We start from the raw sequence: 12,376 nt of genomic DNA on the forward strand, positions 1-12,376 counted from the left end.
ACACCCTTAACAGTGAAATTTATTTTTTATTAAACAAAGCTCAGTTTATTGTAAATTCTGATTAAAGAATTTCAATGTTTTGCTCCAAACTTGTCATTTATTGTCATAACTGTGTATTCAATTATGCTTCTATATTAGACACATTACATAAAGCATTTTCTAGGATTTAGGGAATAAATGTCATACATTCACTCAGCTTATATGCATGTTATTAATGTTGCCGAACAGATTTTAATGCTACACATCCTGTAAATTTTAGATATAATCATGTCCAAATTGGTTCTTCTGGGAAGAGATTATTTTACAGAACATCTCAAACTTCAGTTTTGTGAACAGGTGCCATCCAAACAGAACATGGATCTTTTCTTGACAAAAAGCAGTAATGCTACTAAATTTAAAATGCAATTTTACAGTGTCTGTGAAATCTTCACTCCCTTTTATTGATTTCATAAATCCATCATGGTCAATTTAATTTGGATTTTTTTTACCCAAAAAATAAAAATACAACACTGTAATGTCAAAATGAAAACAGATTTCTACGAAGTAATGTCAACTAAACAAAAATACATAAGGTAAAATATATATATATATAAATATACGCCTCCTTTAAAGCAATCAAACTTTATTATATAGCATCTTTCAAACAAATTAAATTGCAGTTCAAAGTGATTTACAGGATTGTAAAGTGACTGACCCAATTCAACAGAGGTAATAGTAGTTTCACAACTAGTGGAATGAGTGTGGTGAATGTGTCTCAAGTGATTATAGTATAAAGACACCTTTGTCTGGAAGGTCCAGTCACTGATGAATCAGTATTCCTTGCTACTATTACACCATGATGACAACACTCCAACCAATTAGGCTGAAAAATGTGATTTAAAAATACATGCTGATTAATCACACTACTGTAGTTTGTAACTTCAACTGGAACACATGTAAAAAATACTCTTGTGCTCTTAATTTTCATAATTTTATGGATAAGTTCCATATTTGACTAGTAATTGGACAATCTGTCCTTGGTCTTGACTTCTGTTTCAAAAGCTAATAAAAACTTAATGCCATTTAGAAACATATGCCTTCTGATTTTACAATTATAATTTAATCTAAGTAATGCAATCTAAATTATCAACATACGCAATTAAGCGTGATTAATTAATGACAAAGTCCATAATTTATCAGGTAATTTTGGATTGACAGCACGAGGTTGAACACATCTTTTGGCCGGCTTTTGCTTACGAAAATAAAATATATGCTCATTTCTGATGCAATTTTCATTCTTCTACTTCTATTTCTATTTTTTTTAACTTCAGGCTTTTTACCAAAAATTAATCTGCCAATTAATTTTTTAGATACATGTAAAAGGATCTACCTAACCATAATTTGCTTGATACTTACAAGTCTTTATTTACTCAGTGTGATAAAGACTTTGAGGCTCTTAAAGTTATAAATGTTCTGTTTTTACTTCTATAAAGAACTTTGACTTGCTTGATGTATGAATTGTTCTCTATAACTCAACTTGCCTTGTCTGGGCACTTATGAGGGGCTTATCTCAAACTACTTTGATGGTACTTTATTCATTCTTGGCACCTTTAAATTCCATCTCAATCACTAAGAGTAATTCTAACTATAATCTGATTATTTGATATACATTTTTGCTGATGAATTAAGGCCTGGACCACAAAGCCCCAGGCTACCTTTGCCTGATGGTAAACAACAAATGTTGGTGGCTTGTGTTTGAACAGTAAGACTGGTCAACTCACGTTGGGATTGTGGAAGCGACAAGGCCATTGCAGAGGCCACTGTGGGCAGAATGCAGACTTTCTTCAGAGTTCTAGCACATAAGTAAGTTATTGGCATATTAAAGTCGGTACCCTGGTTTGATTTTGCTTTCGTGACAAATAGAAAACAGAATTTTTCACATTTAGATCAGCTACAGTGAAACATCGTCTACTCCTTCACTATCTTTGGGTTAAAGTCAGGTCTCATTGCCTTGGTGAGTTCCTCTGCGTACTCAGCATACCGCCCAGTCATCTGCAAACAAAGGCAAAGAGAACAGGCAGATTACTAAAGTCCAGAAGAGCAGATTGACCTACTCAACAATGCTGTTAAAATCACAAAGCCTTTAACAATCTTTGTTTCTTTAGCAAGTACATTTATTCTATCATCATCCAATCACCACAGGACCACTCATTATCAATCTGAAAGTCTTGTGGGACACAGAGAGGCTGCTGATACTTACCTTAAAACTCCATTTGTCACTGATTTGTCTGTTCAGGTTGAGATCCATTTCTACCACAAGTAGTCCATCTCTGGTCCTGGAGAGCCCAGGAGTACGGCTGCCATCGGGAGCAGCCACATAGCTGGATCCATAGAAGTGTCCGAAGTCATGATGAGCTACAAAAGTCAGAAGAGCCGTCAGAAACTGGTACAAAAATAATCCAACCTGTTATCTAGCCACTCAGTGTAAGAGGTACCAACAATGACTAGGTAGGACAGTTAGTCTTTAAATATGACGTATTAATACAGATCTATATTCAGCTACACTTTAATAAACATGCAAGTTTAAAAAACAGAGCATAAAGGTAAATACCATACCTTTTTTCCCATCACCAGATGTAAATTCACTTTTGAAATGTTCCTGTGTGAGAGACAAAAAGGCACATAACTTCACTCCCACTCCCCATGGTGATTCAGCAGCTGAGTCAACAGCAGTGATTTACTCTGAGCTGACATCTGGAGGGTTTAACCACTAACTTTAAATATTTATAACTAAAATTATGATACTTTTTTTATGCAATTTATATTGTGATATAAAAATACAGGAAGTTCTTTCAAATAAATGCAGAGGCTCTATAGGCTTAAATACACTATATGGACAAAAGTTTTTGGCCACACCTGTTAATTATTGAATTCAGGTGTTTCAAGCAGACCTGTCGCCACAGGTGTATAAAATCAAGCCCAGCCATGCAGTCTCCATTTCCAAACATTTGTAAATCAAAATAAGTTGTTATAAAGAGCTCATTGATTTCAAGCACGTTACTGTGATGGAGGCCACCTTTGCAGTAAGACGGTTCATGATATTTCTGTAAGTGATATTAGAAAGTGGAAGCATTTAGGAACAACAGCAACTCAGCCACAAAGCGGAAGACCATGTGGCTGGTCATTGGCCCTGTGAGTAAAAGTCTCTAACACTCTGCTGATTCCATAGCTGAAGAGTTCTGAACTTCCATTGGCATTAAAGTAAGAGCAAAAACTGTGTGGCTGGAGCTTCATGTATTGGTTTCCAAGACTGAGCAGCTGCATGCAAGCCTCACATCACTAAGTCCAATGCCAAGTGTCAGATGAAGTGGTGAAAAGGACACCAACACTGGACTGTGGAGCAGTGAAAAATTGTTATGTGGAGTGATGAACCACGCTTCTTTATTTGACAGTCAGATGGGCAAGTCTGGGCTTGGATTCCTGCCTGACTGCATTGTGCCAACTGTGAAGTTTGTTGGAGGAAGGATAATGGTATGGGGCTGTCTTTCAGGGTTTGGACGAGGCCCCTTATCTCCACTGACGACCAACCTTAATGCTTCAGCATACCAAGACATTCTGGACAATGCTATGCTTCCAACTTTGAAGCAACAGTTTAGGGAAGGCCCCAGTGTACAAAACAAGGACTATAGGGACATGGTTTGATGAGTTTGGTGTGGAAGAACTCAACTGCATTGATTACTCTGAAGGTTGCTAATAGCTGAAGTTTCATCTAACAGAAAGAAAATGGTGTGATATAGATGTATTTAAATGACTCTTCACTTGGGTGCCAAAGACATTTAGTTTCTTACGTTGTCATTTATCAGACCAGTGAGATGATTTCAGACTTGGACTTACTGTTCCAACACGATTGATTGCACAAGTGTAACAGTGGTTAGCTATGGCTGCATTCCTGGCTTCTATCGACCACATGGGCTCACTGCAGAGAAGACACAAAGTTAGAGCAATTTCATAATGGTAAAGAAAATAGCAGAAACTGGTCTACAAGTAGTGACACTACAGCTACTCTAATGTTGTTGTTTGAAAGCTGCTTTATGTTAAGCAGCTTTCAAACATTGCATGCCACTGGTTTGTCAGAAATCAATAGTTCCCTTTTAGGGGAATAAAGGAAGTTATGCTGCTGAAGTTCAATCGAGCATCAGAATGCAGAAGAAAGATGAGCTGGGTGACCTTGATAGTGCTGCTGTTGTTGTTTCTCAATATATATCTTGATAGATGGACAGATATATCCACCTTAGTCATGCAGGGCTACGAATGTCAGTGGAACCTTTGGTACAGTAACAATAATTACAAAAACGCGGTTCTTCCAGTGGCATACTAAAGTGATTTAGCAGCAGTGGTGGTTGTTTTGAAATGAATAAATCTTCACTGTAAGAAAAACTAATTTGTTTTTGATAAATCAAACATCTAGCTAAATGTTTTTGTAAGCTTAAAATTATAAATTATATATTATGTAACACTCAATACCCATTGCTCCGTTCGTGATACTAATAATGTGACAAAGTTAAATTTGTCTTCAGGAACAGAGTTTTAAACATGCTGTTCACTGTCTGAATGCATCAGGGATGTGATTCTTTCATTCTTCATTTGTTATTAATCCTTCATACAGATTTAACAACTTGAGTCATGGATAATAATATCAATATAATTCCTACATTTTAAGAGGAATTAGTTGGTGAAATAAGACTTTCAGCAACCCCACTAACAAAATAGAGAAATGGTATTTGAAGGAGAAAGGCCCTGACCAGGAAGCAAACCAGGAACCTTCTTGCTGTGAGGCACTAACCACTGCACCACCATGCAGCCCAGTGGTTACAGTGGTTATTATTCAGGTTAAAAATAAAATTGGGCTTTGCTGACCTCCAAGGGCCTTCATTTGGCAGGGCCCCAGAGAGCTCTCTCCTTTATCCTCCCTTATTTATGGCCTTGACTACAGGTGCACAGAGGAGCATCTCTGAACACACAGCAGAAAAGCAGAAGACCACATCAGAGTACTACATCTGTCATCTAAGAACAGCAAAATGAGGCTAAGATTTAGACAACAGAAGATTGGAAAAATATTACCTTATCTGATGAGTCTGGATTTCTAAAGCAACATGGATGGTGGGTCTGAATTAAACATGAAACCTGACCACCTACTACCACGGCATGTCAACGTCACTAAAATCACCTTTAGTCCTCATTCTGATGCTTAATTTGAACTTCAGAAATTTGTCTTAACCATGTCTACATACCTAAATGTATTGGTTTCTGCCCTGCGATTGGCTAATCAGATAATTGCATGTATGGGCACTTTAACAGGTGTACCTAATAAAGTGATCAATTTAAAATTTAAAGGCTACAGAAACTGCCATTCCAGGCATGCTTTCTGAAGTTTGTCTTTAACCTGAGAGCTCCAACAGTGGCTGAAGGGTTGAAGATGATCTCTGCTCCATTCATACTGTACATAAACCAGTTTAGAGGGTGATGGCGGCCGTAGCAGATATTCACAGCTATCTTGCCAAACTGCGTCTGAAACACTGAGTGACCAGTGTTTCCCTCCATGTAGTATGTAGACTGCGTAAGAGAAGAAAAGAAAAGCTCATAGCAGTTTGCCTAATGTCAAAAAGGTTTGTTGAACCAGATTCCTTTGAAAATCATGCACTTACCTCATTAAAGTCCCCGATCCTGGGAATATGGTTCTTCCTGCTTTTTCCCATCACATTCCCTGAGTTGGAGATCACCACTGCTGAGTTCCACAGAGTGCTGTGCTGCTCTTCTCGCTCCAGAATTGGAGAAATCACTACCATGTTGTATTTCTTGGCCAGCTAATGACAGACAGAGGGTGTGAGAGGGCTTGTTTTTTGAAGTAAAGCATGTCATGCACAGACATCAGTGGTACCACCTCTTGGCAGAAGCGTGTCGTGATTCCTTCCTCAGCAGACTCTGCAAACTCTGTCCATGGATCTTTCTCCCGTGTGCAGAAAGCAAAAGGCATGGCTGTGGACACACAAGATAGCCTCTTTTTGCATAATGTCAAATGTGGGTAAACAAGATGAATTATACAAGAATACTGAAGATCTGACTCCTGGTAAAACTTACTCCAGGTCTCCTGAAAGCAGACTATGTTCACCCCACACATTGCTGCTACCTCAACCATTCCACCAATCCGGTCATGCATGGCACTGATCTATAGAGGGAGAAGTTAAACAGATATATATCCATGACATAACTTATAACAGACTGGTGTAATCAGACTTTGTTTGACTGGGCTGGCCCAACTGTGCTGGTGGCTTACAGATGAAGATACAATTATTAGCCCCCCTTAGGAACATTTCAGCATTTCCCAAGTATTTCTCAAGTGCTGTTGAACGGAGTAAGGAACTTTGAATACAGCTTTTCCAAACATCCTAGTTTTATTTTGGATGCATATCACAAAAACCAAGAACTACCAGGGTCTTAACTGAGTCGCAGCACAAACCACTATATTGCATTTATGTGCTTTAACTTTGTAATGCTCATAACTTGTAAAATCAAGTTAAAACAGGGGGTTATCTATCTTTACACACAGTAGCAAAACTTCAGCAAGGGTTTGATCCGTCACTGAGAAAGCATCATGGCAAAAACCAAAGAAATCCATTTAGACTTGAGAAAAACAATTGTTGATGCTCACAAAGCAGGAGAAGGATCTACAAAGTTATCACAGCGTTTCCAAGAGAACTGGAGTGAGAAGTATCAAGAAATGCAAAGAGAGTCACAGAGTCTAGAAAAAGCCTGGCAGAGAGAGGAAGAGAAAGATTTTAAAGACTCTGGAAAGAAAACTAGTGAGAGATGTGTCTGCAGACCCCAGAAGAACTGCCAAGACTCTAGTGAGGGACGTAGCCAAGCCAGGAACTGTAGACTCAAAGAAGACCATCACTGGACCAAGAAAAACTCCACTTCTGCAGAAGAGGCATCTTTAAGCCAGAGTGAAATCTGCTAAACACAACCTGGAGAAAGATTCTGCATACTGGAAGCATGTCCTTTAGTCAGATGAGACCAAACTAGAGCTCTTTGTCCATAGAGAAGTTGCTTATGTTTGGAGAAAGAAGTGAGAGACATTTAATGAAAAGAACACAGAGAAACATGGCGGTGAGAGTCTCGTGCTGTGAGGATGCTGTGGTGTGTGTGGGACTGGGTTTCTCATAAAGGCAAGAGGAATCATGATGAATGATATGTGAAGAAACCCTCAAGCAGTCAGCAGCAGAACTGGGTCTGGGTTGTCGCTTTGTCTTCGAACACAACAACGATCCAAATTGTATGTCACTCCTGGTGAAGAACTACCTCCAGAGGACCAAAGTGAACATTATTGACTGGTCTACAGAAAGCCCTGACTTGAATCCGACTGAAAATCTGGGGTTAACTGAAGACCAAGGTCCATGCCAGAAGACCATTAAATCTGGAGGAGCTTGAGAGATTTGCCAAAGAATGGGCTGGGATTCCTCAAGAGACGAGTCTGAGACTTGTTGAAAATGGCAATAAACGACTGCAGGCTATTATCCAGCAAAAAGGAGACACAACTGACTATTAGCATTAGGGGAAAATAATTAAGACCCTGGTAGTTTTGGTTTTTTGTGAAATTATTTTGTTTCTGTGTGCAAAGTAAAATAATATATGCTTAAAAAATAAAATTAGGACATTTGGAAAAGCTGTGTTAAAAAATCCTTGCCCTTTTTAACAAAAGTTGGGAAACACTGGAATTTTCATAGGAGGGCCAGTAATTTACCTGATTTCACTTTCATAAAGAAGGAAGTTCCCCTCCATGGACTCCATCATCTTTGATTTTGCACTGGTGGCCACTATCATCACAAGTGAGCATCATAAACTAGAATCTGACTGTTTGATGTTCATAATATTCCTAAATGTTACAGACTGCACCTTTAAGTTATCTTTGCTTCATTTTAAATCACTTAATAACAAAATGCCAGGATTCTCAACTTAAAGTACAAACAAAAGAAAATGTGCAAAAAAGCTGCAAGCAGCCCGAAAAACTGGTTAAAGTCTCAGTTCTGACAAAGCACATAGCCAATCATAGTTAAGAATTTTGGGGTGGCCAATCAGATTGATAGGCTGGCCATGACATCCCCCCTAGATACACCCCTTTCATGGCATTTCTTCTGAATCCCAGCAGGTGTAGTCTTTATGATTTATGAAGTGTCTGAGTCCTGACCTGTTCCAGTATGGGGGCATCAGTTGGAAGAACAATCTGGTGCTGGATGAGTCCCACACGGATCCTCCTGGGCGGTCTCAGTTGTTCCTGTGCAGCTTCAAACCTGTACCCCTTCAGCTCAAAGTTACGCTCTGAGGCGGCATCCACAGCACATGTTGGGAGCTCCAACTTCCTGTAACAAAGAACATATTTGCTCATATTTGCTTTTACCTAAGAAAACACAAAGGGACAGTCTTTTAAATGAGCTGTCCCCTTTATCCCTTGTTCTCTAGTCATCATGGTTTTTTTTGGTTAAAATGAACTAATGCTGTGTGTTTTGGGCTGTTTGTTTAATGAAATTTCAAGCTACAGGTGCATCTAAAAAAATGAAATATCATGAGAAGTTCATTTTTTTCTAGTGATTTAATTGAAAAAGTGAAACTTCCATTTATTCTAGATTTATCACACACAACGTGAAATATTTCAGTTTTATGTTTAAATGTTGATAATTACAGCCTATAGTTCCTGAAAAAAAATCCACTATCTTTAAATATTACAGTATCACAAAACACCAATCATAAAAAGGATCTATAGTACAGAAATGTTTACCACCTGAAAAATCCTGCCAATTTATGCACACAGTAATTGGTTGGAGCTCTTCTCATACAAATTACTGCATCTATGTGACGCGGCATGGAGGCGATCAGTCCGTGGCGCTGCTTGGGTGTTATGAAGCTCAGATAGCAGCCTTCAGCTCCTCTGTGGTGTCTCTGCTCTTCCTCTTATTTCCCCAGGAGTGGCTTCACACTAGGAACACAACACTTGTAGTCCACTTCCTGGACCAGTGTGTGTGATGGCTCTTGATCCACCGACTCCAGTCTCAGTCCATTCCTTGTGAAGCTCCCCTAAGTTCTTGAATCCGCTTTGTTTGACTGTCCTCTGAAGGCATAGCTTGTGCACTTTTTACAACTTTTTTCTCTTCCAGTCAACTTTCCATGAATCTGCTTTGATACAGACTCTGAGAACAGCCTGCCCTTTCAGCAGTGGCCTTCTATGTCAGTGGTTGTCTTTTGGTCAACTTTAAAGTCAGCAGTATTCCTCATGATTGTGGTTGTGTGTTCTGAACCAGAGTGAGTGGATGAAGGCTCAGGAAACCTTTGCACAGAGGACTTTTCCAATATTCAGATTTTTTGAGCTGGTGGATTTTTTTGTGAGCTGTAAGCTGTAATCAACATTAAAACAAAAAAATATCCTAAAATATTTCACTTATTCTGTGATGAATCCAGAATTGAGATGCACTTGTATTTGAGAAGTGTGCATGGGGATAGGAGACTGGGAGCAAGCGTAAAAGAGGCAATGGTAGCATTATTAGCTCCTCCAGTAAGAAACTAGCATACTGTAAGTCAGGACCATAGACTGTAGAAAGCCGGACTCACACAGCTTTTGAAGCCAATCCATGATGGCTTCCATATTGAAATCTGTGTCTCAACTGAACTTTGGATCAACCTAACGGCCCACCCACTAACTTGACTTCCTGTCAGCTAGCTAGCTAGCACTCTGGTTGACAGAAACGTAGCTTCTGCCTGTCGAGCCATCTGTCAATCAAATGAGATGCGCCAATCAATGCGCAGTGAGGTTTTTCCTAAATATAATCTAAACCACTGTGGTACAAAAAATTCACCCCTGTACAGTGAGAGCACATGAAGACATTAGCTACTGAGACACGTTTGGTTTTTTGAGCCAGGCTGTAAACCAGTTTTTTTTACACATATTGTGTATGGGACTCCCAGTGTTTCTGCAGGCAGCCTTAAATGGATACCCGCCATATTGCAATTTTTTGCACTTCCACATTGGCTTCATTTTTTAGAACCAGAGGATGCCGTAGTACTAGTTGTCCCTCTGCTGACTGAAAATAAGTAGGATCACCAATGATGGCAGACATTTCAAATAAATAAATAAATAAATAAAATAGGTTTGACATTTTTTGATTGGCTGCACTTTATTTTTTTTATCAACCAGCTGAGTTTAATCTAATTTTATCTCCATTCTTTTACAGTAGTAATAGAACTAGTAGATCTAGTACAAATTAGCAAGAAAAAAATAGACCAACATATTGTTGTAGTCTAGTTTACTGGATAGCAACACGGCTACCTGAATAGAGATTATTATATCGATGTAACTGGGGGCCACTGTAACATTACTCTGTAATATAAACTGTCATGTTCTAATTTTTCATGGCTTTATCTTATGTAATATTATCAGTCAACATTTTGATTAAATAAACAATATGATATCAAAACAGTTTTCCTCTCATCGGCTGATCTATGTACTAAATATTTTGACACAATCCAGATTATTTATATCTAGCTAATGTTTCAGTAGTTGACAAGCTCTCTGCAAAAACTGATATAGGCCTGCAAAAGTAATCTGAATAAAATTATTGGCTGAAACGGCAGATATGTGATTACTTTAAGGTGGGCTGGAATTTTTTGGAAACAGTGGGTTAGAATGATGCATTTAACTTTGACTTTAAACTTATTATCCTTTTAAAAGAAGTACATACATAGCTTTGTTCATTCAAGCATCAATGGTTGTCTCCTGTATTAACAGATGATAGATATATTTTGAATAAACTGTGAGTCATGCGGTTAAATTGAGGAAAAAGGTTAGAGTTGCCCCCAGTCTCCTCTACTATGGTATTCATTAGTCAGAAACAGTGAGTGAACAAATAAAATAGTCTGCATTTTATCTTTATTTTTGTTGTAAATCTGATTCTTGCATCTCTTTTACTTTATCAGATCATATAAAAGGCCTCTAAATAGCATGTTGGACTGAGCCCATCTCTGGTAAGTCTGTAGGTTATCATTTATATTGTAGCTACATTTAACCTCGTTTTTCCACAGTCAACACCACACAGAGTTGTAGTTTTTGAGTAACCCTCCCTTTAGCCAGGTTAAAGGTAGTGTGCTTTATACAGTAGCTCTCACCGAAGTGATCGAAGTCCATCCTGCAGGACAATAATTTACCAGGAAAAAAATCATGGTTAAAGAAAAAGTTTTCACAATTTTAAAGTACTTCCTGTGAAAACTTACTCCGTCTCCTTCCCGAACAGGATCCGTTTGACCTCTCTGAGCTCGGCTTCAGGCAGGTGAGACTCCAGAGATTTCTCCAGAGATTCAAACTCACACGCTGACATTTCTGCAGATCTTTGTCTGTAGCTTCTCCACGGATCAGTGCAGTTTGTCAAACTGAGAGCACGTTATATAGATCGGTCTGTATTCCTTATATAATCCTCTGTGGTTACAGTAGTCTTTCGTAATTCAGGATTTTGGAGAGATGAGCCAACCTTGTTGGTCTAGTGGCTGTTAGGGGGCGTTTGTGTCATTAATTAACCCCGTGTAGCCTACACGGGGGCGGCTTTAGTGTCTGGGAGGACCCAGGGCTTACTGGCCTTTCCCTTTCTGCTAGAAGCAACTGATAAAAGCAGCTCATCAGTACGTGGTCCAGACAAAGCAGGAAATGGAAAAGTTTTGGTCTTTGTTGAATTAAAATCTTAAAATACAAAAGCAATCTACCTCACTCCTGGCCCCCATGATACTTTGACTGAAATATAGGCGCATCTCCGGTCCTTTCTGCCAAAATGTGAGTTTGCATAGAAACGAGAAATGCTAAACATGATTATTAGAGCAATTTGGAGATAAAAATAGGCAAACGTTGTCTGTTACACCTCAAACGGGATAATAATATTATTTCTTAGCCCTCTAGAGAGGACAAAGTAAAGAAATGGCCTCAGATAACTCAGACAAGCATATTCAGCTAACTTTATTAGTTTCATATCAGTATAGTGCACTGTTAATTTTGTCGTCTAAAATAATGACCAAAAAATGTTCGACAGCCTTTCTTTCCATGACAAAAACTAGACTAAGACTAACAAAATTAGATCTGTGATGACTAAAACTGACAAAAACTAAGTTTAGTTTTCATCAAGATGACTGAAACTAGACTAAAATGTAATTTAGTTTTTATCAGACATTCAAAATCTGGGGTATTTCTCCACTGTGGGTAAATCTGTCTAAACACAATGTCTCTGGGGTGCAGGTGGCCTAGTGGTTTTAGGCGCACCCCATGTATGTGGACAGCACAAGTTCGAATCCAGCCTGACGCCCTTTGCCG

General features: G+C 38.7%; 1 protein-coding gene across 1 annotated transcript; it reads right to left on the reverse strand.

Moving 5' to 3' along the window:
- Window positions 1-1,892: 1,892 nt before the first annotated feature.
- On the reverse strand, window positions 1,893-11,566 carry upb1 (ureidopropionase, beta). The gene is made up of 10 exons (XM_041787725.1): window positions 11,296-11,566; window positions 8,225-8,396; window positions 6,118-6,205; window positions 5,921-6,015; window positions 5,685-5,843; window positions 5,423-5,592; window positions 3,874-3,955; window positions 2,596-2,638; window positions 2,240-2,394; window positions 1,893-2,031 (listed from the first exon to the last, which is right to left on the reverse strand). Exons 1-10 carry the CDS (start codon window positions 11,397-11,399, stop codon window positions 1,948-1,950), a joined length of 1,152 nt encoding a protein of 383 aa, XP_041643659.1. The 5' UTR covers window positions 11,400-11,566; the 3' UTR covers window positions 1,893-1,947.
- Window positions 11,567-12,376: the final 810 nt, after the last annotated feature.

This window comes from Cheilinus undulatus, linkage group 5 (assembly GCF_018320785.1).
Source record: "Cheilinus undulatus linkage group 5, ASM1832078v1, whole genome shotgun sequence".
In the NCBI taxonomy this organism is placed as follows: Eukaryota; Metazoa; Chordata; class Actinopteri; order Labriformes; family Labridae; genus Cheilinus; species Cheilinus undulatus.

Excerpts from the sequence above, each read along its gene's own strand:
- upb1 (XM_041787725.1), bottom strand. The coding sequence starts at position 11,399 with ATGTCAGCGTGTGAGTTTGAATCTCTGGAGAAATCTCTGGAGTCTCAC. Across the intron at positions 8,397-11,295 it reads CTGTTCGGGAAGGAGACGGA|GAAGTTGGAGCTCCCAACAT; the intron begins GTAAGTTTTCAC and ends TCTTTGTTACAG. Across the intron at positions 6,016-6,117 it reads CTGCTTTCAGGAGACCTGGA|CCATGCCTTTTGCTTTCTGC; the intron begins GTAAGTTTTACC and ends GTGTGTCCACAG.